Below are 26,486 nucleotides of genomic sequence, written 5' to 3'. Positions count from 1 at the left end.
CACTGAAACATTAGCTCATGTCCACGCTTTCGCTCTTTGAAGAAGAAAAGTTTGCAGATATGATTAATACGTGTCTTTATAGGGATTTAGTAAATGGGACAAAAGGATGAAACAAAATCCTGATTTAGAATGAGTGAAATTAGGCAAGCATCATTATTGTCCATGCTTAAATTAGATGGATTTTAAATCCCTAACGCTTAGTATTAAACTTGACAGTGTAACTAGTCCCACATCATTTGTACTAGAAACACGAAGAGGCTGGTGGGCTGTTTTTGTTAAAATTAACAGACATTATTTTTATAAGCAAAATAAACCCACAAAACGTAAAAAAATAAAATAAAATAAGCAGAAAATCAATGAGACCTGGCTGTGGGATTAGTAAGCAGCCTTTTTTCTTTACTGAAGCAAGGCCTGTCAGCCTTTTTGAAATGAAATAGCATTTTATTTTGGTATATGTGCGATGCATACTTAATGTGTGCTGCTTATTCATTGCGCTGATGAATACTAAAGCGCTGCACTATGTTTATAGTATCATATTACCTTCTTAGGCTGCTTTAAGCTTTACAAAAGACCTTACTGCAATACTTGCATGAGTGAATCTCACAAAACCATTCTGGATCTCAGATTTTACTCTGAAATTGTATCATGAGGAGTCACATTTTCTTTGATAATGGCTATTATATAACCAGCTGTTGTGTAACTTCAAAATTAAAAAAAGTAGTAAGAGGAATTCTCTGATCTGAGTGATTTTAGTGTGATTTTAATAGTGCATATGGCTCAGTTTATTGTGGATTGATTTCTAAACCTGTCAAAATTAAATATATATAATTATATGAATTATATTAATGACAATATATATATATATATATATATATATATATATATATATTGTTGTTGTTTTTCTTCTTCATCAATTTTCCATTTTTTTTTCCAAGTATATACAATGATATAAATAGTGAAATTCTCATTTTGTGTTTGTCTCCATCTAGTGGCTGAATACAAGTACTGGACACTTTACATTGATTTATTTACAAGGCATTTATTGTTTATATGTTATGTGTCCGGAATTAAAAAGAAATCTTGAATTATTGTTAAAAAGGACAAATTCTTTTGTATTATAATTATATATTATATTTATAAAATGTTTCGTTTTATCTATAAAATGAAGGTCTCCATCTAGTGGCCTAACTGTGCTCTGCATTCACTATGACATTTAAACACACAGGTTGTTATTGTAGTTTGATTGTATTTTTTTTTAACATGATTAAACGTATTATTAAATAAGTTAAATAAGTTTAATTATTATTATTAAACTTATTCGACTTATTCAATAAGTTATAAATAATGAATAAATAATAAATAATTACTTCAAAACAGAACCGTTTTTCTGTTAAAATACACAAAATGTTATATTATTAAACAGATAATTAAATAATTAATTATTGCTATTAAAGGTTTATTTAGTTTATTTTATATGCATTGTTATTGGCCCCTAGATATAATTTGGGTCCCTTAGTTTTTAGTTTAGTGCAAAATGAAAAAGGCTAAGCGGGTAGAGGAGCTTCAAACCACATGCTATTATAGCATTTCCTGAATGAACAGTGCCGACCAGGGCTATGGTACACCAAACATATATTTAAACATACACATAAACCTCAAACAGCTGAAATGGAAATTATTGCAAGAGATCTGGTTAGACGTAATAAAAACGATAATAGTAAAATAAAGACAGAAAGAACAAAAGAAACAAAATCACTGTAGTTTTTAAGGATAATAACACTATACTGTGGGTAAAACAATACAAAAAATACCTTACAGTATTATATGCATTATGCCAATCATATAGAAATCACTACCTTTATGTAGAAATGAAAACCAAGTTATTTGGCCCCAAAACCAGGTCTAATTTAAACAAATTAAGAGAGAGTCTCATCATCGTATCGATCTCTATGGAGACGTCTCGGGGTGAAATGGTGCTGATCTGCTTTCATCTGTTCTTGTGAGCTCACAGCAGCCATCTTGACTGAAACTGTTGTGACAGGCCTCAGGAAGTGAAGAGTGTGTAATAGCAGAAGCCCCATGTATGCACTAATGCTTGCACATCTTGAGAGACGTAGGGTTTGAGTGTCCCATGTGACTTGTACACTTCCTCCAAACGACACTTTCTCTCTCTGTCTCTGCTGAAACAGGTTTTGAGCAGTTTTTTTTTTTGGAATACGGCCGAGAACCAGGTACGAGTGTCCACTTTATTCATTTTGCAGCAGCAGCAGTGGGTAATGACAGAATGTATGAAATGTACAGAGATGATGTGACTAATGAAATGTTTTCTGGGTGGCAGCTGCTTACTGAAGGCTTACTGTTGGTTGCTTACATTTTGCCTGCACTTCTCTAAGTTAGATCTGTATTTCTTATCTCTTTACTGCATATCAGGTAAATGCTGCTTAAAGAAAATTAGATATGTAAAGGGACAGTTATGTGTTATTGTACATGCACATCAAGAGATTATGTACATTATGTACATGCATTTAAATGCATGTATATGCCATTATATGATATAATAGTATCGTGTACAACAATACGTCAGGTCAGAAGTTCAAAATGTTTTGTTTCTGAAAAGTCGGATGAAAAGACTTGATTGTGTATGAACTAAATCTTTTCCCTGTACTTCCCTGGCAAAATGTTAGAACTGATAAGTTGGATGTTTAAAATATGACATTCAGTTTTATTATACAGAGGAGTTTGCAAACAGTTGCCCACTCTGAAAACCATTGTGAAAAAAGGCAACTTGTCATGCATGGCTGAAAGTGCCACTGTTTCCGTTGTGCTTTTTTTTTGAAGATTTATTTATTTCCTGTCATGCTAGCATGCGCTATCATAGAAAAAGCAGATTTCATGGTTTACCAACTACAGAAATAGTTTAAATACATATATACACAGTCTTTGTATTACCTTAGATTGACAAATAATAATAATCAAATAAAAATAACCATATAACTGGGAAACATAAGTATGATTAGTCAATAATTAGTTATTAGAATATGATTAATGTAATAAAATATGTATTTTTTGCATTATGTTGTAAATGGTCACTTATATATAGTTCGTTTTGAATAAAGTGACCTAAAAAAAAAAGAAAAAAGAGAAAAGAAAGTAGTTTAGCGGTTGACAGAATTGCCACTGTCTGAAACCTGCTACAATAATGACAGCCATGGCTGTAAGTGTGAAATTCACATGAGTTTTGCAAGAGTTGGTTGTTTATATATTTTATATTTTATATTTATTTATATATATATACATATAAATATACATACATAGATATACACACACACACACACACACACACACATATATATATATATATATATATGCATCTATCTGTGGGGTAGCTCAGATGCTGGAAAAAAAAACAAAAAAACATGACAGATGAGTTCCTCCACTCTCCGCTCAATGGTGCAATAACACTGATGTTGAAACTTTCACAAGAAACATTTGACATTAAAAGCTGCTTACAGACAGCAAAATAAATAATGACACATTATTGAAATATGTCAAAGAAAACAACCAAATGTAGTCTATATATCACTATATAAACATTTTTAAAAGCTGAATCTTGAAATTGTTATTGTTGCTTACAGAATGAAAATAATTCAGGAAGTGAATTCAGTCCATGTCTTGAAAACAGTAGTACTGAAATGCAATGGAATTGCCTGCAATTCTAGTTTTATGCCTCCAGAAAGAGTTTTGTGAAAAATATACCTTTAAACGAACTACATGCTACTACGAAACCAACTAATGTTAGGTAAGACCGGGGCTAGTTGTCACAAAGGGAAGTTGTCATCAGCCCTACCCATATCCAAGTGTAATATATACAAAATTTTCCATAAATGAAAGATATTATCATATGAGGTAAAAACATATATGTAAGCCAACAGAAATTAGAACAATTTCATATATTAATGTATATATAAATACGTAGTCTTTATGTTGTATGTATATCAACCTAAAACCCATTAATATGTGTTATATATAAGTATTAAGTAGTAAATATTAAGTATTATTAAGTATTATTATTAATAGAGTACGTAAGTATATATAAGTAGATATAAATGCTAGACCTTTATCTTAAAAAGTTGTTTTGTATATATGTTGTTTTAATAAAGTTGCATACATAAATAAAATCATATATTGTTGAAATAATATATATGCCACATATAATACCATATGAAAACACCATTTTATATATGAAGAGTTCAGATGCAAAACCAGCTAAAAGCCATCTCGGTCAAAAATGAGATAATGATACTGAGTGAATGCTCTTGACACATATTATACGTCTATCAAAAAAATTTTCTTCAAACTCGCTAAAATCCCAGCCTCAGCCCGATCAGAAGTACCGGTACTTACATAGAAACCTATACATCTGAGCCTGATAAAAATGCATTTTTTAAAGAAAGACGTCAGATGGATTTAGCTGGTTTTGCATCTGAACTCTTCATGTATATTCAGATAGTTCAGATGCAAAAGTCTCTAAATTCATCTGACATATTTCTTTAAAATGAGCATTTCTTTCTGGTTACTTTGTATAGGTTTCTATGTAAGTACTGGTACTTCTGATTGGGCTGAGGCTGGAATTTAGCGAGTTTGAAGTAAAAGTATTTGATGCACGTATACTATGTGTCAGGAGCGTTCATATCTCATTTTTGACCGAGGTGGCTTTTAGCTGGTTTTGCATCTGAACATTTGAACTCTTCATATATATAGGAATGTACTGTATTTATGTGAAAATTGTATTTCAGCTTATAGTTAACATATATACAGCAATATATGTCAAATATTACATTTCTGTATGGGTATATCTCAGTAACTATAAGGTTTTCAGACAAAGGTTCAGTTACTCAAATGTGTGTTTTCTCAAGCTTTGGTTTTGACTGTTGGTTTTAAACTCCTAGCTCAAAATGATCTTAAATTAGGGTCTTTTTTTCCTGCAAATTCTGTTCTCAAAGTTAAAATAAGCTGCTGTGTAAACAAGTGAGCATAAAATCACCCTGGAATGCATTCAGAAAGGAGTCAAATGTAAAATTAAGGCAATTTTCTAACAAAAGGATAAAGTGTGTTCTCAAAACAGGGATATTTTCATAAATGTCAGGTCGGAGCAAGTTTTTATTTAAGTGCAATTTTATACAGTTTATTAATTGATATTTCTGTTGGCTAAAGCAATGCTTTGATTCTAATTGTGTGTGTGTGTGTGTGTCTGATTCATGCATTGTACATATTCTGAGCCAATAAAAAATGACAAATGACAGATTTATGTTATTGCTGTTTTTCTCAGTGTCACAGCGATGCAGAAGCAGCCAGCAATGGTGCTTCCTGGAGCCGTTCAGATGAGGATCAAGAGCTCTCAAACCAACACTGGGGAGCGACTCAGCCAGACAAAATCTATGGTCCTACCAGAGCCTGACACACTACAGAAACCTGTGAGCATGAGCACGATTCACACGCTACAGGACCAGTTAAATGATTTTATACCCCTGTGTGCATTCTGAAAATTCATGCTGCATGACTGTGGGTAACTGCATTATTTGCAGCACCTTATTTGCAGTTTCCTGTTGCAACGGCTGTTTTTAGAAACACAGACACAGAACAGCAGAGGGCAGGCCAGTACTGCAGCACAGGACCGGCTGCGTTTACCACAGTGAAAATGTAGCCATTTTCACCAAGTAAAAAAACGACAACACAAAACATAATCTGCATCTGTTTCGCTTGTTGCTCTTTGTCGCATAGTCTGTATATTTAGCTAGGAATTACAAAAAAAAAAAAACTTACACTAAATTGTAATTTTATTCAGAATTATGAAGGAATATTAAACATGCATACAATTAAATTAACTATTAGATTGCTCTTACTCTTGTAAACATGCATGCAAAGAAAATTTTGTGCAGTGACTGTAAAAAGCAAACCATAAACTGTAGAAAAAAATCAAATAACCCGATAGGATTTGATCTCTAGGTAAATGTTGCATGTAAATTTCTCTAAAAATGTATAATAATAATAAAAATATATATGATATATTATAGCATTTATATTACAAAAAAAATTGTGCATAATAGTCAATAATTTTAGTGAGGCAACAGGATTTGGGTAAAAGATATTTCTTTGTTTAGATCAACCGTCACCGGAGGAACCAGTCTCAGCATAACGTTGATGGTTCTGTTGGGCCGCAGGTATGATCTGTCGTCCCTCCTCCATCACCACAATCACATAAAATTGAGTTTTTAAAAGTGAGAGACAGAAAAGCCTGCAGTGACTGATTTACGCTCACAAAAGTTCATAATATAATGATTATTTTGAAGAACGGAAATCTGAGCTGTGTAAACAGAGTTTAGTATTTCATTACACAAATGGGAAGCCTGGTTTCAAAACTCCTTTCTCTTTTTTTAACCAGTAAATTAACCAGTAAAATAAATGAAAATGCTGCGGCCAACCAGATAGTTTTCAAACCTTTTTTTAACCATTGTAGTTTTGAAATTCTGGAAGACTGAATATTGTTGTGCTTGTGTTCTGTATGTTTCATTCTGTTACAGACTATTTTAAAAGGAGAATATTTGAACAAAGCCAAAATTGCTGAAGGAGGAAAGAAATTACGGTTTGTTTAACTATCAATCAATTTATCAATCTATCCATCAGTATTTATCTGTTTGCCTGTTTGTGAATTTTTAAAGATTATTTTCACAGGAAAAACTGGACTTCAACCTGGGTTGTTCTTTGCTCCAATCAGCTATTGTTCTATAAAGAAAGCAAACAAGAAGCCGTGGCAAATTTGGTAAGACCACAGCACATACCTTTATAATACCTTTATAATAAAAGAACTCAAAAAAGTGTAAAATCATAAAACTGAAACATAAAATAAACAGCAGAATTTAATGAATAGCTACATATGTGCATTAAGCAGCATAACTGTTAGCGACTGGGTGGGGAAGCGTAATGATTTCCATATTTGTCTCACTTCTTAACTTCGCCTTTGATCCCGACTATTTAAAACACTGCTGAAAAAAGAAATATTTACCCGTCATGCACAGGACTCTCAGCTATATTATTATTCTGCTGATTTGAGCAGCATGTGGCTGTGATAGAGACATGAGGTTCGGATGAGAAGAGCCTTGCTACCTTCGCAGGCTTGTCGTGCTTGTAAATGGTATGTCGAGGCCATCGATGGGGTCAACTCATATTAGTTTCAACATCACTCATGGTCAAGTGGCCATAAAGCCCTCGAGCTCTCTGCCATTTCTGTGGGCAATACGCATAGAGGTTATCAGGATGAAGTTAAGTATTTTTGCCACCTCATTAAAACTGTAGACGTGACGCTCTTTTTTTATTTCTGCCGCTCGCCTGCAAAGCATTTGAAATCTAAATGTGAAAATCTCCTGACGAATGTGATCTATTATTATATAATATTAGGCGATCTGTTCTGTATCAAAACATTGTGGTCATCAATTGTTTATTATTTAACACAGTCACGTAAGACACAAGAAACGTGGTGTTTCTATTTAGTATCCTGGCAGACGTGTTTAAATAATTGTACTTTCTCCACAGAAACCAGGTGGTAAACCAGATGGTGTGGATCTGTGTGGGGCTGCAATCGACTGGACAACAGAAAAATCCAGCCGAAAGAACGTGATTCAGGTAGGACAGTGGGACGCGATGAGCCAAAGTTCATCCTTTCATCTGTTTTTCAGCTATAATTATATAATGTTATCTCATTATACAATGTTGATTGTCATCGGTGTTTATTTTGTGTCACACCGTCTCACCTCAGATAACAGCTCGGACTTCCTGCTTCATCTCTAATAATCTCAAATTTTGTAAGATCACATCTTAACCAAGTTACTCAATACATTTATGAAGTCTCAAGGGATTGAAAACCTCGTAAAAACCTTTAAGAGAAAAATATACACTACCAGTCAAAAGTTTTTGAACAGTAAAATTTTAAATGTTTTTTAAAGAAGTCTCTTCTGCTCACCAAGCTTGTATTTATTTGATCCGAAATACAGCAAAAACAGTAACATTTTGAAATATTTTTTACTATTTAGAAAAAGTGTTTTCTATTTGAATATATTTTAAAAATATAATTTATTCCTGTAATCAAAGCTACATTTTCAGCATCATTACTTACTATCAGTTTTCTGTTGATTTGCTGTTTAAAAAACATTTTATTATTATTATTATTATTATTATTATTATTATCAATATTTAAAACAGTTGAGTACATTTTTGTTCAGGATTCTTTGATGAATAGAAAGATCCAAAGATCAGCAGAGCTTTTTTTTATGATTGTACACTATACCTTTCAAAAGCTTTACAGAAAAACTTTATCAAAAATTATAGAAATTAATACGTTTATTTAGCAAGGATGCTTTAAATTGATCAAAAGTGATGATAAAGACATTTATAATGTTTCACAAGATTTCCATTTCAGATGAATGCTGTTCTTCTGAACTTTCTATTCATCAAAGAAACCTGAAAAAAATTCTACTCACCTGTTTCAACATAATAACAATAATAAATGTTTTTGAGCACCAAATCAGAATATTAGAAAGATTTTTGAAGCATCATGTGACTGGAGTAATGATGCTAAAAATTCAGCTTTGAATTCACAGGAATAAATTACATTATAAAATATGTTCTAATAGAAAACAGTTATTTTAAATAGTAAAAATATTTGTTTCTGTTTTTGCTGTACCTTGGATCAAATGAATGCTGGCTTGGTGAGCTTCTTTAAGAAACATTAAAAATCTTACTGTTCAAAAACTTTTGACTGGTGTACGCCATCTTTTATCTGCACACAATGACTGGATGGATCTTTCAGGATTCGAAACTCTTTAAAGCATTTCTTGGCGTTTCTGTCCAGTCATTGTTATCATAAAGACTTTTCATTAGGATTTATGTAAAGCGAGATAATCTTGAGGCTGGTGTTTTGAGTGCACCAAACGCTTATCAATAAACTGATAGCAGAGTTAGTTCACATAATGAGGCAAAGCGAGGATAAAAAGCCGATTTCCGATCTCATCGCGCACTTATAATATCTTATCGCTGCCGCTACTTGCTGTCCAGTATTTTGCCCAGAAATCTTTTTTTTTTTCTGCAGGAGAGATTAAAAAGGCATTAAACAGTAATCTTAAATAATCCCAAACTCTCACACAGAAAAAGTGCTTGTAATGACGGTACCAAGCCATTTCGTAGTCTGCCACCGCTGTCAATCAACCTCAACCGGGATTAGAAATTAGTGTGGAGGCTCGTTAATTCAGCAGCGTGGAGAGTTAGATTTGCAATCTGTGAGGCATTCAGCCGGGGTCTCGAAGATCTGCTTGGCTTAGGGCAAGACAAAACACTTGTGTCAGATGAGGGATAGTTGTGATTAAGGAAGTTCACGTTCTTTCATTGGAGGTTTTGATCAGTGTCTTAAGCATCTGGAGTTGACTTTCATTCCTCTTTGTGCTTCTGTCACTGCTCATATTAACCTTAAATGCTGGTGCAGATCCTTATATCTCTGCTAATACCAGGATTACAGCATTTATCAGTTGAAACTTAGCAGTTTGGAATCGCAATCACAACGTCAGAGGTGCTGTATGTAGCATTTTCGCAAATTAACATATTTAAAATAGTGAAAATGTGCACAGAATATAACTTTTGCCTAAGACATGCACTGCTGTTCAAAAGTTTGGGGTCTGTAAGATGTTTTTGTTTTTGAAGTAGGTTTCTAATGCTCACTAAGGCTTCATTTATTTGATCACAAATACAGTAAAACAGCAATGTTAAATATTATTGCAATTTAAAATATTATTAATTAAATGCAATTTATTCCTTTAATGGAAAAGCTGAATTTTCAGCATCATTACATTAATTCAGTACATTATCCTTTGGAAATCATTCTAGTATGCTGATTTGCTGCTTCAAAAACATTTCTTACTATCATTATTATTGAAAACAATTATGCATTTTTTCCCTCAGCATTTCCTAACACATTTATAGTTTGCATTTTGAAACTTGCTAACTTTTGAAGCATCATGAATGTCTTTACTGTCACTTTTGATTAATGTAATGTGTCTGTGCTGAAAGGAAAAAAATCCTACTGACCCCAAACTTTTGAACGGCAGTATATCAGAAATCTTTCATTTAATTGTCATATGTGGCAAATCACATAAGATTTATGTCAAGTAGTGAGTAAAAAGTCAAGATGCACTTATTCTGTTCTTGAACTAAGTATTTCTTTCGCTAGAAATTCTCATCACACTGTTGTTCAGTGGTTTGACTCACACAGCCTTTCTGGTTCATTTAAAAGGGTTATGAACCCAGGGAGCCATATGCATTTATCACTTTCAAAGCTCCCACAAAACGAAATCTGTTTTTCTACGCACAGATGAAACTCTAGAGCTGCTGAGAACACCATGTTTCTTTAAAAGAAAGACCCGTGAAACAACCGATTCTGGCTTGTATGGACTAACACACATTTCTGTGAATTACATCAAACTTAACACAGAACTAAAATAATGATCCTGCATTTCTAATTTGACAATTTGTATAGTCCTAAAGGCACAGTTCACCCAAAAACGTGAATTCTGCCATCGTTTACTTACCTCCATTTCCAAAAGTGTAATTTTAGTATTATTTTTATACTGTTATAGTACATTTTAAATGTTTTGAATGAACTTTTATTTGTATATTTACAGGACTTATTTTAACTTTAGTTTGTTTTAGTAATTTTATTATGTTCCTTTGTTATTTTTATATATTTCTATTTAGCTTTATTTTTTTTAAGCATAGATTTTTCATATTTATATGATGTTTTATTTAATCATTTTTAACAATAACAGCAGTTGGTTCCAAACCTGTATGACTTTCTTTCTGCTGTGGAAAACAAAAGAAAAGGAAAGGATTTTTTTGTCCATATCTAAATTTAACGTGGTTCAGTGTTGTCAAGTCTGTGTGGTTCAACTCCAGACCCCATTGACTCATTGCATGGTCAAAAACAGTTAAAACGTTGTTAAAAATATCTTCTTTTGTTTTCTGCAGCTGAAAGACAGTCATACAGGTTTTGAACTACATAAGTGAGAGTAAATGAAGACAGAATTTACATTTAATTGAGGTAAATGAATGCCTTACATCTTACCTGTGAGAAACAAGAGCAAATACACATTATTTTCGTTGTACTGAACAACCGATGTAAAAGTGCTATCTTCCAAAACATTCATCCTGAAAACCAAAGAACTTTCCCGCACGGCCTATCAGTTTTCAATACAGCAGGAAACAAAAAAGTCAGACAATGGAAATCCAAGTCTCATCGTAGCCGCGTTTGCGTCACCTGCGTGAAAAAGACTATCAAATCCAGCAATCCTGTTACACAAAAGCGACTGCACTAAGACCTTACAACTGTCTCGTATTATTGACAATAGGTGCCTGGCATGAGTGTTTGAGAATCAAGAGGAAACATCTGAGGCTGATTGAAATATCATATGCCGGCATGTGGTGTCAAGCTGGAGAGACAGCAGAGCTAAAACTCAAACCGTCATGCTGTCCTTTCACCTGTAGTTTTACATTTTCTGCTTTGTGTGTATCATAAACTAACTATAAGTGGATAATATTATGGTTTTAAAGCATGCAGTGTAATTTTGAACATGAGTTAAAGCGCAAATTCTTGACTGAGGTCAGTCAAACAGAGCAAAAAATAAATGAAAAAAATAAATCCTTCCTCAAAAAGTGGGCAGAGAATAAGCAGCAATTATAAAGCAATTTGCACTGTTTGGAATGAGGCCATTGGAGGCTATTGCAATGTTTATAGGCACTGTGATAAATAACATGTGGTTCGTGTCCATACGCCATCTTCTAAACTGTTTGTAGAAGTGAAGATCTTTGGCCAGACACTGTCAGATCTCGTGTCTCATGTAAGCGGCACCTTTCGGGCATGTTTACTGCAGATTATGACAGACTGACAGGTCTACAGTGAGCAGGACAGATCTGACGCTTCGAATGTCTTGCCTAGAAGGACCACTAAGTATCGTGCTCTTGAAAAGACATTTTACAGAATCGAGCTAATGAAGTGATGTATTGTCTAATTACGGGATGTTGTTTAGATTGTCACTCATCGTGGTTTATGTAAACAGCCTTAACCTGATTGTCACAGCAGTGGGACACTTAACGTCGGACTTTGTTGTCATTTCTATCAAAATATATTTGATCCAAATGACATTGCAGGCTAAAGGCGTAGCATATTTAACGACTTGTGAGTAATGTTAAAACAATGCACTTGGATGTTTCTGTTGTTAAAAAGTACTTAAAGGGATAGTTCACACAAAAATTAATGTTTTCTTATCATATGCTCACTCTCATGTTGTTTCAAACCTAATGTTTTTTTTTTGTATGTTGAATATAAAAGACGATATTTTGAAGAATGCTGTTAATCAAGTAGTAGATGGTCTCTATTGACTTCTGTAGTATTTCTTTCTTTACTATGGAAGTCAATGGGGACCAACAACTGTTTGGTTCTTCAAAATCCTTCAAAATTCTTCAAAATATCTTCTTTTGTGTTCAACATAAGAAAGAAGCTTATACAGTTTTGGAACAACATGAGGGTGAGAAAATGATGAAAATAAATGAATTCTTGGATGAAATATTCCTTTAAAGTTAACTTTGTTTTTTTTTTTGTTTCCAGATGACTGAAATGTAAAGAGATATGATAGACTTTTTCAGTTAATTTTCAAGTCACATTTATTTGTTTAAAACTCTTTTCACTCACTGTTTATGCTTTTTTTTTTCAAAACATTTCCACCACATCTCAAATGAGTTTTAGTGTTTATTAGCTCTCTGTGATGAAAATTCATTTTTTAAGGATGCACCGAAATGTAAATTCTGTCCGATAACAATAACCGATAATTCATTATATTTGAAAGCCGATAACCGATATGTTGACCGATAAATCTACATTTTTTTTTTGTATTATTTTGTTTTGAACCAGTGTAAGTTTTAAAATTAATTTACTTCTATTACCAACTTTCTTAATCAAAAAGGCCTTACAAATAAATAAAATAATGCCTAAATACAAGTTATTTGACAACATTACTTAGATGTAAAGTAACAAAATGCGTGTCCCATGAATAAGACAGAGTAGCCTCCGCACGAACGTTATGAAATGTTTTTTTAATTTAAACCATATTGTTGATGAAAATAAAGATCAGAATAAAAATGATTAATAAGAAACATCTTAAATTAATACCAGTTTCAAATTGCAATTTATTGTGCATCCCTTTTTTTTCTTTTTAACTTTTTTTATAAATAAAATGGGTCATTACTAAGAGTAATTGCAGAGCTAGCATTTTATGTTTTTGCATAATTTTGACAAAAATACAGCATTACTGGAAATGGCACAATAAATTTGGTACTAATTTTGATACTGAAGTCAGTACAAGAAGTCTAGTTGAAGTCATCAGTTTTTAAAATGTATTATTATTTTTTTTTATCTGAGACAAGGGTAAAATAATAGACAGTTAAAAAAATTATGAAAGTTTCCAAGATACTCTTAATATCAGCTTTAAGTTTAAATCTATTTTAATGAAAAGCCACTCCTGGTATTTCCAGAAGTCCAGTAGAATGTAGACGTTGTGTAGTTTCAAGCACTTATGATATGAAATATATTACTGTACCTCTAAGCTTGCGATCATGCAATTTTTTTTCTTAAGACTACTTTGCAAGAGAGTTGAGGGAAAGGTATTTGCTTGCCCTCAAAGCTGCTTACATCGTATTGTGCATTAATTTCAGTATTCATAACAAAACAATATACTTTATATTCGGTAATAATCATGGGCGAACGGAAGGATTTGAGATTCAGACAGCAGATTACAAAGAAGATTAGAACAGCAAAATGACTCTTTCGTAGCAAGAGCATACGATTTACAACATCTCAGGACAAATAGTTCTTTGCCCAGAACAAATAAAGAATTCACTTTTTGTTTTTTCAATTTAAGAAACACTCATCCAACCCAACCTACAAAACCACTGCTGGAGAAAACACAGTGACTTAAAAGTCTATCATCTTCCCAGTGTGAGAACTAGCTCTGGTTGCTTCTGTATTATGCTATTTCTAGCTTTGACTTTCAGTTCAGTCGTTAATTTGTCCAAGTTTTTGTATTTGCATGTTACAGCTCACAATTTGAATCAAATCGGCTGGTTCAATCGTTTACGAGAATAGCTTGCTCATTTAAAAATGCAATCTGGCAAATGTAGGTTGCAGAAACCGCATTTCCCGCTCGTGAAACATTTTACAAAGATTTTGTTTCTGTCATTGTTATTATTAATATTTTTAATCTGGCCTATGCAGTCTAAAGCATTGAATTAAACATCGTGCACGAGAAAGCATCAGGGGAAAGCAGTGCATCTTCCTCCATTTCCTCTGATTTTGCTTTTGTTTTCTCTGGGAAGCCGATAGCTCTCTTACTCAGACCCATCTCAGGAGTTGTGGAAAATTGGAGATAATTAACCCTCCTATCTAAAGCGCTTCAAAGTTGAGTTGTGTCTTTATGTAGCTTTCAAATTAATGTTTAATTTAACAGCAAAACACAAATGTTAAGTCACAAATGGCATTCTGGTCTTTGTACCGCTCTGCATAATTAAACATTAATGAAGAGTCAAAGTGAGAGCCCAGATATTCAAATTCCTCCTCATTAAACAGTGTGATTAAAAGCGTAGTGCTTTTATGTTATACTCTTTCTTATTTCCACTCGTGCAACACAAAACTTTCCTCCAGTCCCAGTTTTCCAATCAGCTCTTTTGCCACTTTGCCATTTTCCTGACCAAAATATTCTTTCAAAACATTTTTTAAATATGTGTTTATGTTTTATGTTTTCTCCTTTTTTTAACAACATTTATGAGAGATTGTGTAACAGGCTATCTGGGGCTATTTTCACTGAGGGTTAAAAATAAAATCACCGATGTTAAATGCAGTACAGTAATAGTATGTTGGAAAAAAGTGTTACATTGTAAAGGTCCTGTTAAGTCACTTTAACTTATATTTAAAGCAAAAAGTTAGAAGTTTATTATGTCACAAAAAAAAGAAGAACATATGTGACCCTGGACCACAAAACCAGTCATAAAGGTCAATTTTGTGAAATTGAGAATTATACATAATCTGCAAGCTGAATGAATAAGATTTGCATTGATGCATGGTTTGCTAGGACAATATTTGGCCGAGATACAACTATATGAAAATCTAGAATTTGAGGGGGGCAAAAAAATCAAAATATTGAGAAAATTGCCTTTAAAGTTGTCTTAGCAATGCATATTACTAATCAAAAATTAAGTTTTAGGAAATTTACTAAATATTTTGATGGAACCAATGATTTTTGTCATAAAAGAAAAATTGATCATTTTGACCCACACAATGCATTGTTGGACATTGCTACAAATATACCTGTGCTACCTATTTATGACTGGTTTTGTGGTCCGGAGTCACATATGCGTAGCTTTTTATACATAAAATAAGTAGGGCTTTCAAACGATTAATCACAATTAATCACGATTAATCGCATACAAAATAAAAGTTTGTGTTTGCCTAATATATGTTTGTGTACTGTATGTAATTATTATGTATATATAAATACAAACACATTTATGTATATATTTAATATACATAATAGTATGTGTACTTATTGTAATTTTTATATTTATATTATATATAAATAAAAATATTTTGTACATAACATATTTCTCTTAAAGGTACACATTAATTTGTGTGCATTTATATGTCCATAATAATTACACACAGTAAACACATATATTAGGCAAACTCAAACTTTTATTTTGAATGCAATTAATCGTGATTAATCATTTGACGGCTCTAAAAATAAGTGAGTTATGAGATTTTAGAAGAAGATACAATATGCTTCTAGATGAAAATCATGAATCCCAGTACAGCAGCAGTAAAGATTGTGCAAGGTTTGTTGTGTAAGCTGTCCATAGAAATATATGTGCATACTACTAATATTGGCATTGCATCTATGGGCCTTTCTTTTCCATGGACATGACCACATGCAGAGCATGAATTATGAGAGCCTTATTCTGGGGAGGTATTGGTGAATATAGCACTGGGTAGTTTGAAAGATGATTATCATTTTTTCAGAAACAGAGGGGACAAAACTCATGACTCATCAGCCAACGCTTTCAGATAATCTTCACAAAATCAAACACCAATGCGATGTTTGGTTTGAAACAGCTTGATTTACAGGATGAGCTATTTTGAAAGACATAAAATGTGTTTCAGATTAACTTAATAGAGCTTTGGTGTTGAATTTATTAAGGCTGGTTTGGCTTTGAAATGCTATTTGAATTATTTGATACATTGCGTGCTGGGTTGTGAAACATTATCACAGCGCCTTCGACTGAATCAAAGTCGAACGGCACTACGTCATACGGTCCATTTGATGTTCGATGTCCGAAAAAGAATGAGAAAAAAGAATGTTGTCACATGCATAAAATATCTGTCGACTCGGCATAAAAGGGGAGCGATATCGCACAAGCGTCACGCATTGTGCGACAGCCAAACCAGAAAGAGATCTGAAACTGCCATTTGAAAGTTTCTGATGACCTGCAGCACAAATATCCTTCATTAAAGTGGATCTGTTTCACCCGTTCAAACCGCAAGCGAGGACTCCAACAAGTCCACCCCACTACAAACTATTACTGTCATGTCCGCAGGCACCCTCCAGGAAAGAAGGAGCTTCAGAACAAACATGCTCTCTCGGATGTTCCACTCTGAAGAATAGAGGGATCGCAAACGCACTCTGACAAGAATTGTGCCCCTAACCATTCCCTCTATATTCACTCCATCCCCAAAGAGACTGCTTGATTCCCCCTGCCACCCTCTCTCAAAGTCAGAAAAGTCTGTTTTAAACGGGCAAAAACTTTGGACGTCTATGTGGAGTGACTGTTTAGGGGGAAGGAGAAATGTATTCTCTGATTCGGCCTGGTATTTTTAGAGACTGACCACTCTAAAATGATTTTAGGTTTTAGAAATATGCAGTCACCTCTTTTTAAAATAACAAGGATCTGTTCTGCGCAACGGTATTTGACAATTCTGACCTTAGCATTGGTGTTTGCTTGCATTGCTCTGGGAAGGCCACTTATTCTATGCGACTGCGCCATGTGATGTTATGCCAGTCTCAAGAAATAAGTCTAACGTTTAGTCAGGTATCAAACTAATAGCTTGTCAAAAGGCTTAGTGTGTCTGAAATTTATCATTCTCAGTTTTTTTGTATTTTTGTTTGTTTGTGTAATTGTATCCCTGAGATCTGCCTTATTCAAACTACATTTATTATTGATTTTGCAGTGGCATTTTTAGATTTTAGATTTTTCAGTATGAAGTGAAAAATGGGAGATTTGTCCCCATAATACAATACCCTTCAAAGGTTTGGGATTGGTAAGATTTTTCAAATGTTTTTGAAAAAAGTCTTTTATGCTCACTAAGGCTACATTTATTTGATAAAACTACAGTAAAACAGTAATATTTGTAAAATATTTGTAAAATGACTATTTTGTATTTTAATATATATTGAAATTTAATGCTGTGATGGCAAAGCTGAATTTTCAGCGGCCATTACTCCAATATTCAAGGTCACATTATAATTCATTAATAATTTTAATATACTGATTTGGTGCTCAAAAAAAAAAAAAACTAGGGCTGTCAGTTTAATGCATTCAATTAATTAATTAGTTATGAAAAAATAACACGATTAATATATTTTAACACATTGGCCCCGCCCCCAGACCTGTACATTATCATATATTTCATACAGTTGACTCTTGACAAATTTGATGCAGGGCAACAACTCCATAAATGCAGTTATGCCCTAAAATTCAAGATACTGATGCAAAAAATGTCCCTGTATATGTTTTTGTGATATATATATATATATATATATATATATATATATATCACATATCACACAATATCACACGGCAGCAAGAGCAATATGACACGAGTGCTGATTTTTGTCCCGATCTATCACAAGCTTAAATGTGATTTTATACAACAGTTCAGTAAATAAGAAGTTGATATTTTGTTATATTTTAAACACAATATTGTGTGTTTTTGCTGAATTTTGCAGAGAGTATTTTACCTTTGAAACCTTTCTGAATCTGCGTTTTTAATGATTTGCATGAACCAATGATTCAAAAGCCAATTATTTAATTCCTGAATGAATCAGTCATTTGAACGAATCGTATGAATAAGTGAATGACTCATAAAGACATTTACCGCCACCTGCTGGCAGATTTGTAGTGCAATTTATTAACTCTTTCCCTGCCAAACACAGAATTTTCTGGGTGTCCACTTTTTTACTGTTATACACTCGTGGGTGCTATTACGCATCTCCTGAATGAGTCCAGAATCTCCCGATCGAAAACAGGCGAGGAAGATGCAGGAATGAGCGATCTCAAATGTAAGCAGATGCATATGAAAAATAATGCATAAAATAATCATCAACAATAACCAGCATATAAGTGTAAACTGTCAAATGTTATCGATCCAGGAAGTGGTAAAAGACTGTGAAGATTTGGGTGTGCTGATGGAAACAATCTACTGCATTTTTGCTTTGATCATCATCCTGAAAATGATCCAGATTAGTAGTATTAGTAGTATTTTATAAAATGTGATTTTCTCAACGTTTTGCTCAAAATGTTGCTTTTGATTATGAAACCTACCTACATTCAAGTGTTAATAAAAAAATAATGCTTAAATAAAACAGATTTTTTTATTTAAAAGTAGAGGCTCTGTTCGTTATTTTGATATATTGCATGTTCAGATATTCATACAACAAAATATTCTGGGGATCAGTAAATTTTAGTGGAAATGATCAAAAATACTGGCGGTGGCTGGCAGTTAAAAAAAAAAAAAACGCTTAAAACCTAAAGAGTTAATACACAGGTCTGTTATTGGCAGGGGACTGTTGCTAGCTGTATTTGTTTTAAACTTTCATTTCAACCCTCTTTTACAAACAGATAACCACCCCAAATGGCCATGAGTTTTTGCTGCAGGCAGATCACTTTCCAACCATCTCTAAATGGCATGATGCCATCAAGAAAGCAGTGGATAGTCTGGTAAGTTAATTGCTAAAACACAAAATAGCTTTTTATACATTTTTACATTAGCGTGTACTCATTGGGGAATTTAATTACGGGCCTTAATTGTGCTATATATGAAAGACTAAATATATATTTTTTAAAAAATGGCTAGGTAAATAAATGGTTAAATACACTTATCATCAACACTGAGATAAATACTTCAAATACCAATTTTTTTTGGATGTTATTTCTGCATCTGAGTGATGAATCTTTTATATGATGTTGCGGTGTAGTCGAGTGGAGCTGGAGGCCAGAGCTGTGGTAGAGCAGCCATACACAGGTCCAACAGCACAGAATGCTTGTCCAGACCAACCTGCGAACCCTCCAAACCTAAACCAAAAGAGACCAAATCTGAACACAGACGCTCCATCAGTGAGTAACACGTGTGTGTGTATGTGTGTGAAAGAGAGAGAGGGAGAGAGCGAGAGGTGAGAACTGGCAACCAACACAGAGAGTTCAGAAACAGTGAGTGTGTCGGGGTTGCAGCCTCGCTTCACCACTGTTTAATATCCACATTCATGAGTTTAGCAGTACAGATGATACGGTCTGTTCACAGACTCTATCTCACCAAACCTGTTCAGATTATGTTTCACCCCAAAATCAAAAGAAAAAAAAGAAGAAATTATGTTTTGATTATTAACATAAACGAAACCCTATTGTAGGATCATTCCGATTTTTTGCATTTTAGTCTTTTTTGTTTTGTTTTGGGGTTTTTATTTGCATGACTGTTAAACAATTCTCATTACAGTAATATATAAAATATAACGTATTTATTTTTTGGAGTTCTCTTAATTTATTTTTAAATGTTACATTTCAGAAATGAGACTGTTGGAAATTCCAAAAAGCAAAAAAAAAAAAAAAAGCTCAAATTTAAAATATAAAACAGCTAAATTTTTTTATGAATCAGTATTTTGTCATATGTGACCCTGGACCAGAAAATAAGGTTAATTTTTTTTTTTTAAATTGAGATTTATACATAATCTGATAGCTAAATAAATAAGCTTTCCACTGACATAGATACAACTATTTATGAAAAAAAAAAAAAAATCTAAATATTGAGAAAACCGCCTTTAAAGTTGTTCAAATGAAGTTCTTAGCAATGCATTTTACTAATCAAAAATTAAGGTTTGATGTATTTATGGTAAAAAATTTACAAAATATCTTAATGGAACACAATCTTTACTTAATATCCCAATGATTTTTGGTCTTTGGTCTTTGGTCTATCCTAATGATCTTTGGATTTTTTATCATTTTGACCCATACATTGTGTTGTTGGCTATTGCCACAAATATACCCGTGTTATTTATGACTGGTTTTGTGGTCCATGGTCACATATTACTATATAAATATTGTAATGGTACAAAAATTGACTGTATAAATATAATCTATAAATGAAAAAGCCCAAAATATAATTTCTGTTTTTTCCATTTTGATTTTGGGATAAAATGTGGACATGTTTTTGTACAATTCACTGTAACGATTGTTGATCATTTTTTTCCTCTGCGCGGCTGTGGTCACATTCTGAGCAGAAAACACAGCAGCACCTTGACCACATGCAGTTTGGTTACTGCGAGACAGTGAGAACATCCGCATCTGCATTCATGACGACTGTAAAATACAAACACGTTAGCACATCTCATTACGTCATTTACCATATGAGACAGAGACCACAGATGTTGAATTTCAGATATTATATGCGGCTGTTCTGAACTCCGTCGAGATATTGCGTAAGACAGAGTCAGTCTGCTCTCTGTCAATCATGATTATAAATTACAAGCTACTTGACACTCTCCAAACGCTTCTGTCATTGGTAATTGCAGCATTTTCTGCCCCAAATGAGTATCAAAGAGAATTAATTTACTACTGTACCGAATACTGGGCAGTTGCTCGGAGCTCTCGCTCGTCACATACTAATCACTGGACTTGTGAAGATGTTGTAATATTGACACTAACATTGGCCCGAATCAATAAGTAAATGCTGTGAAATGAGATGTTCACGTACGCCGGAGAATATTTCAACAGAAGTAGTGTTTCTGATGTGCTTTTGAGCGGTGTGGAGAAAGGAGACACTCTTATTTGCATGAGGAGGACTTGCACAAAGACAGCCTCAAAAGAATGTGGCGAGTGTTCAGTGACAGCATTGTTCCTGTGTCTCCTCTGATCCCCCGCACAGTGTTCAAGCTGAATTACAGCGCCTCAGACAGCGCCGACAAGAATGGAGTTAAGAACAGACTGAAGAAGTTCATCTCCAGACGGCCCTCCATGAAAACGCTACAGGAGAAAGGCCTTATTAAAGGTGAAGCATTCGCCATGTGCGCTCCATACAATACACTGTAAAAAGAAGGGGGAAAAAAAACTGGCAGCTGTGGCTTCCGGAATAATTCTGTAAAAAATACAGTAAAGATGTAAACAACTTTACAGGACAGCCTGTAAATTTTACAGTTTAACTCTGTAAAATGAAAACTAATGTTAACAAATGACACTTAATTGTAAAATTTTACCATTATTTCAATACAAAAATGTGTAAAATGCACAGAATTTGTTATTAATCAATATTTTGTCATGTTACTACTTCAAAATATAAATATCGTAATGGTTTAGCAAAAACTGGCTATTGTCAAAAATTTTTGAACAGTAAGATTTTTATGTTTTTTTAAAAAAGAAGTCTCTTCTGCTCACCAAGCCTGCATTTATACAGCAAAAACAGTAATATTGTGAAATATTTTTACTATTTAAAATAATTATTTGAATATATTTTAAAATGTAATTTGTTCCTGTGATCAAAGCTACATTTTCAGCATCATTACTCCAGTCTTCAGTGTCACATGATCCTTCAGAAATCATTTTAATATGCTAATTTGCTGTGCAAGAAATATCTTTTATTATAATGATTATTATTAATATTTAAAACAGTTTTCAGGATTCTTTGATAAATAGAAAGATCCAAAGATCAAAGATTAATACTTTTGTTTAGCAAGGGAGCTTTAATTTGATCAAAAGTGATGATAAAGACATTTATAATGTTTCAGAAGATTTCTATTTCAGATAAATTTTCTATTCATCAGAGAAACCTGAAAAAATTATACTCAGTTTTTTTTTTTTTTACATAATAATAATAAATGTTTTTTGAGCAGCAAATCAGAATATTAGAATGATTTCAGAAGGATCATGTTACTAGAGTAATAATGTTAAAAAATAAAACATTCGAATAGAAAACAGTTATTTTAAATAGTACAAATATTTCCAAATTTCAGTTTTGTGCACTTTGGATCAAATAAATGCAGCCTTGGTGAGCAGAAGAGACTTCTTTAAAAACCATTAAAAATCTTACTGTTCAAAAACTTTTGACTGGTAGTGTCAATTTCAAATTTTTCATTGTAATTTATTAGATGCCTTTTTGTTTTTGCTTTCAAAAACCGTACATTCAACAATATTTTACTGTATAACATGAAACGTCCCGTTAAGGTATTTTACAGTTTCTCACTGTATATAGTAAGGGAACGTTAGGATTACAGGAAACTGTTAAAACTACAATCACCTTTTTACAACGTAATGCTCATCGCCGACTATCAGATTCAAAAATTTTGTGTTTTTTAGTCTTGCTCGTTTAACAACTTTGCCCAGTTGTAGCCCAGTTAATAGTCATAATTACATGCTACGTAATTACAGGTTACATATTACGTGATGACATATGAATGTGCAATCTTAGGACATTAGTTTATTTTGGCTCTGCATGTTTCCATATTAAACACAACTGTGACCCAGTTAAAAAAAAAGGGGGAGAAAGCAAGACATTCTTTTTCCTTTACACTTTATACCAGTTCAACAAGCAATCCCTGACACCAATTCTTAAAGACTGTAACTAATTTATTCCATTCACTGGAATACACCAAACACAACATTAAAGGATATTTTAAGCATACTCGGAATCCTCGGATGAAGGTAATGATATCTTTAATTTCCTCTGGTGTCAAAAAAGACCCTTTAATGTAGTATCTGTGGGGGTAAATGGGAGATCAAAGAGGACAATATTGAGGGAATGAATAAAAGTACTGTGGGATTAACGGAGTAGCGCAGGTGGCCCCTAACACAGCTATCGCTGGCAGAGCTCCAAGGCGAGCTAGCCCGCTAAACATCCATCTCGAAATTAGGATCGTTCCATATTGTACCCACGCTTTTTAAAAGTCATTTATTTAGAAATGCCCCTCCTGCCTGATATTTCTCTAGGAAATGTTCAGAATGTGCATTTGTATGCAAAGGTGGCTTGCTCGCAGTCATTTATGCATTTAGCACATCGCCACTTCCCCCCCGTTCCTCGCGGGTGCCGAAATGAGAGCAGGACATCTTTGATGTTCCAGAAGCCTCTGGGACAGCTCGCCCAGTCCTATATGAACTCAGAAAGCCAAATGATGAGGACACTCGCACCTCTGCTCTGACAGCTGTAGTTTTGCTCATTATGGAGCGTTCTGATCTTTTGCGGACCGTCTTTGAAATATGACTGCCTCCAAACATTTCACTACGCTTTTTAGCTGTGAAATTCCTGGGTCACACGTTACATTATAGTGCTCATAATTATGTGTCCTTAAGTAAGCAGGACTACCGAGCACTTCTTAATCTGTAATTATTTTGGAAGCAGCTTGTAATTACTTATTGCTATTATCTACAAGTGTCAGTCATTTAAATCAATTAACTACACAATATGTTGGTAACACTTTAAAATAGGTGTCAGTTGTTAACATTAATGTATTAACTAACATGAACAAACAATGAACAGTACATGCATTACACTATTTATTAATCTTTGTTCATGTTAGTTAATAAAAAATACAGTTTTCATTGTTTGTTCATGTTAGTTCACAGTGCATTAACTAATATTAACAAACACAACTTGTAATTTTAATAATGCATTGGTAAATGCTGAAATTAACATGAACTAGGATTAATAAATGCTGTAGAATTATTGTTCATTTTTAGTCGATGTTAACTAATGCAGTTAACTAATGAACCTCATTGTAAAGTTAATATATTGTTTATTTCCATATAATTAACATAAATATAATTTTTCAGTCTCATGCCATGAGATGGACAAATTTAGGATGCTTTAAGTTAAATGCATTTGTTTATAATTAATTGAGCTAAATAACCATATTAAATTGACAGCTCTCTTGTTAATGTTATTATTGTTTTATATTTATACTGTTAATGAATATCATTATATTTGTTATATTAATAATATTTCAAGATGCTTTGTAAAGTTAAATACATTTATGCTAAATTAACACATTAACTTTAGAGCTCTATTATTACTGTTATTTTTACTGTTAATAAATATTATTATATTATTAATATTATTTTAAGATGCTTCATAAAGTTAAATACATTTATGCTAAATTGACTCATTAAATTCAGAGCTCTATTATTATTGTTATTTTTTATTATAGTATTAATACTGTTAATCATTATTAATGTTAATACTGTTAATAAATATTATATTATTAATATTATTTTAAGATGCTTCATAAAGTTAAATACATTTATGCTAAATTGACTCATTAAATTCAGAGCTCTATTATTATTGTTATTTTTATTGCTGTTAATTATTAATGTTAATACTGTTAATAAATATTATTATATTATTAATATTATTTTAAAATGCTTCATGTAGTTAAGAGAAGTGAAATTTAGAGCTCTACTAATACTGTTAATATTATTATAGTATTTATACCGTTAATCATTATTAATGTTAATGTTAATACTGTTAATGGATATTATTATATTAATAATATTAATAATATTTTAAGATGCTGCATAAATTTCAATACATTTATGTTAAATCAACACATTACATTTAGAGCTCTATTATTATTGTTATATTGTTATACTGTTAGTGTTAATAAATATTAGATTATTTTTTATTATTAATATTTTAAGATGCATAAAGTTGAATACATTTATGCTAAATTAATGTTAAGTTTAGAGCTCTATTATTGTTATTATTGTAGTATTATTAATGCTAATCAATATTAGTATTGCTAGTAATAATAATTGCATTAATGATATCATTAATTGTTATTAATTATTATTATTGATACTTTTTATACTAATAAATGAACACCTATGACATGCACAGTGTTATTTTTATTTTTTTTATTTTTTTTATAGATCGGGTGTTTGGATGTCACATGCTGACCCTGTGTGAGAGAGAAAGGACCACAGTGCCCAATTTTGTGAAGCTGTGTGTGGAGGAAGTAGAAAAGCGAGGTATGGCTCACAAAAGATGGATCTTTCTTGCGTAAATGATAGTGGTTTCATCACGTGCCTTGCTGACTGACTGACAGATGTCTTTACCCCGTCCTCACAGGCCTGGAGGCTGATGGGATATACAGGGTGAGTGGCAATTTGGCCGTTATCCAGAAACTACGCTTCCTAGTTGACCAAGGTAAGTTGAATTCAGTAATTATCCATCATCAGTAGTTGGTTTAAGGCCAACATTTGAATCAGTGTTCATCTAAATGACACATTATCATTTTGCTTCTAAAGGCTTAGCTGAAAGGTATAAAGTGGTTAGTTTGTATTAGGCGGCCCAAATTGTTTGATAAGGATTTTCGGTGTGGTTTGATATGCAGTGAAATGCAAGCAGGACAATGTGTTTGGCTCTCAAGGGGCGTATTAACGTTGACATAATGATTAGCATTTTTTAATTTCCTCATCAAACGACTGTTGTTCTAATTCTCTCTGTTGGCTTCTCTGACTGTGTCTCTCTCTTTCCCCAGAGGAGGAGCTTGACTTGGGCGACAGCCAATGGGAGGACGTCCATGTCATCACCGGAGCGCTAAAGATGTTTTTCCGTGAACTGCCAGAGCCCCTGTTTCCCTTTCGCTTTTTCGACTCGTTTGTGGAGGCCATTAGTAAGTACTGAAATCGATACGAGCAAATCAGTGTTATTGCTGCAAATATTTGGGATTAGAACCTTAAAATGTATTACAAGGAATGATTAATTGCCTTTCCCAGAGATGTGAGGCTTCAGAATCCTCAAAATGTGCTCAAGTATTCCACGGCAACATCGAGTTGTTTCCATTCGTGGTTTACAGCTTAGTTTGACCCAGTCCTCCTCGCTGTAATTCAAGCCACGGATGACTAAACCGCTCGCCGCTCTTGGGTTGAGTCGTGCTATTTGGGATTGACCCTCTTAGACGCATTCTTGCAGATCTGTCAGCCAAAAGGGGTCGCTCTTTGACAGGGAGGTGCTGAGATCATTCAAACTCCCTGTTTGGGGAATGGGGGAATTTCTCAGGCCAGAGGGCAAAGTCAGGGCCTGTGGTCCA

General features: G+C 33.2%; 1 protein-coding gene across 2 annotated transcripts in view; it reads left to right on the top strand.

Annotated features, from left to right (window-relative positions):
* The first annotated feature begins 2,107 nt into the window (after positions 1–2,107).
* Positions 2,108–26,486, top strand: part of arhgap15 (Rho GTPase activating protein 15) — a 43,300-nt gene continuing 18,921 nt past the window's right edge. The window contains exons 1-12 of one of the 2 annotated variants that reach the window (XM_051119405.1): positions 2,108–2,231; positions 5,330–5,474; positions 6,162–6,221; positions 6,582–6,643; positions 6,733–6,820; positions 7,591–7,680; positions 19,039–19,137; positions 19,395–19,533; positions 21,335–21,457; positions 25,324–25,422; positions 25,523–25,600; positions 25,935–26,069. In XM_051119405.1, the coding sequence (XP_050975362.1) occupies positions 5,340–5,474; positions 6,162–6,221; positions 6,582–6,643; positions 6,733–6,820; positions 7,591–7,680; positions 19,039–19,137; positions 19,395–19,533; positions 21,335–21,457; positions 25,324–25,422; positions 25,523–25,600; positions 25,935–26,069 (1,108 nt within the window). In that variant the 5' untranslated portion in view covers positions 2,108–2,231; positions 5,330–5,339. The remainder of the gene's footprint in view (positions 2,232–5,329; positions 5,475–6,161; positions 6,222–6,581; positions 6,644–6,732; positions 6,821–7,590; positions 7,681–19,038; positions 19,138–19,394; positions 19,534–21,334; positions 21,458–25,323; positions 25,423–25,522; positions 25,601–25,934; positions 26,070–26,486) is intronic. The other variant, XM_051119406.1, reaches the window with a different exon arrangement.

The sequence above is a fragment of the Labeo rohita genome, chromosome 9, assembly GCF_022985175.1.
Source record: "Labeo rohita strain BAU-BD-2019 chromosome 9, IGBB_LRoh.1.0, whole genome shotgun sequence".
Taxonomy (NCBI): domain Eukaryota; kingdom Metazoa; phylum Chordata; class Actinopteri; order Cypriniformes; family Cyprinidae; genus Labeo; species Labeo rohita.
Note: the sequence above shows the minus strand (reverse complement) of the source record. Positions and strands in the feature narration are given on the sequence as shown.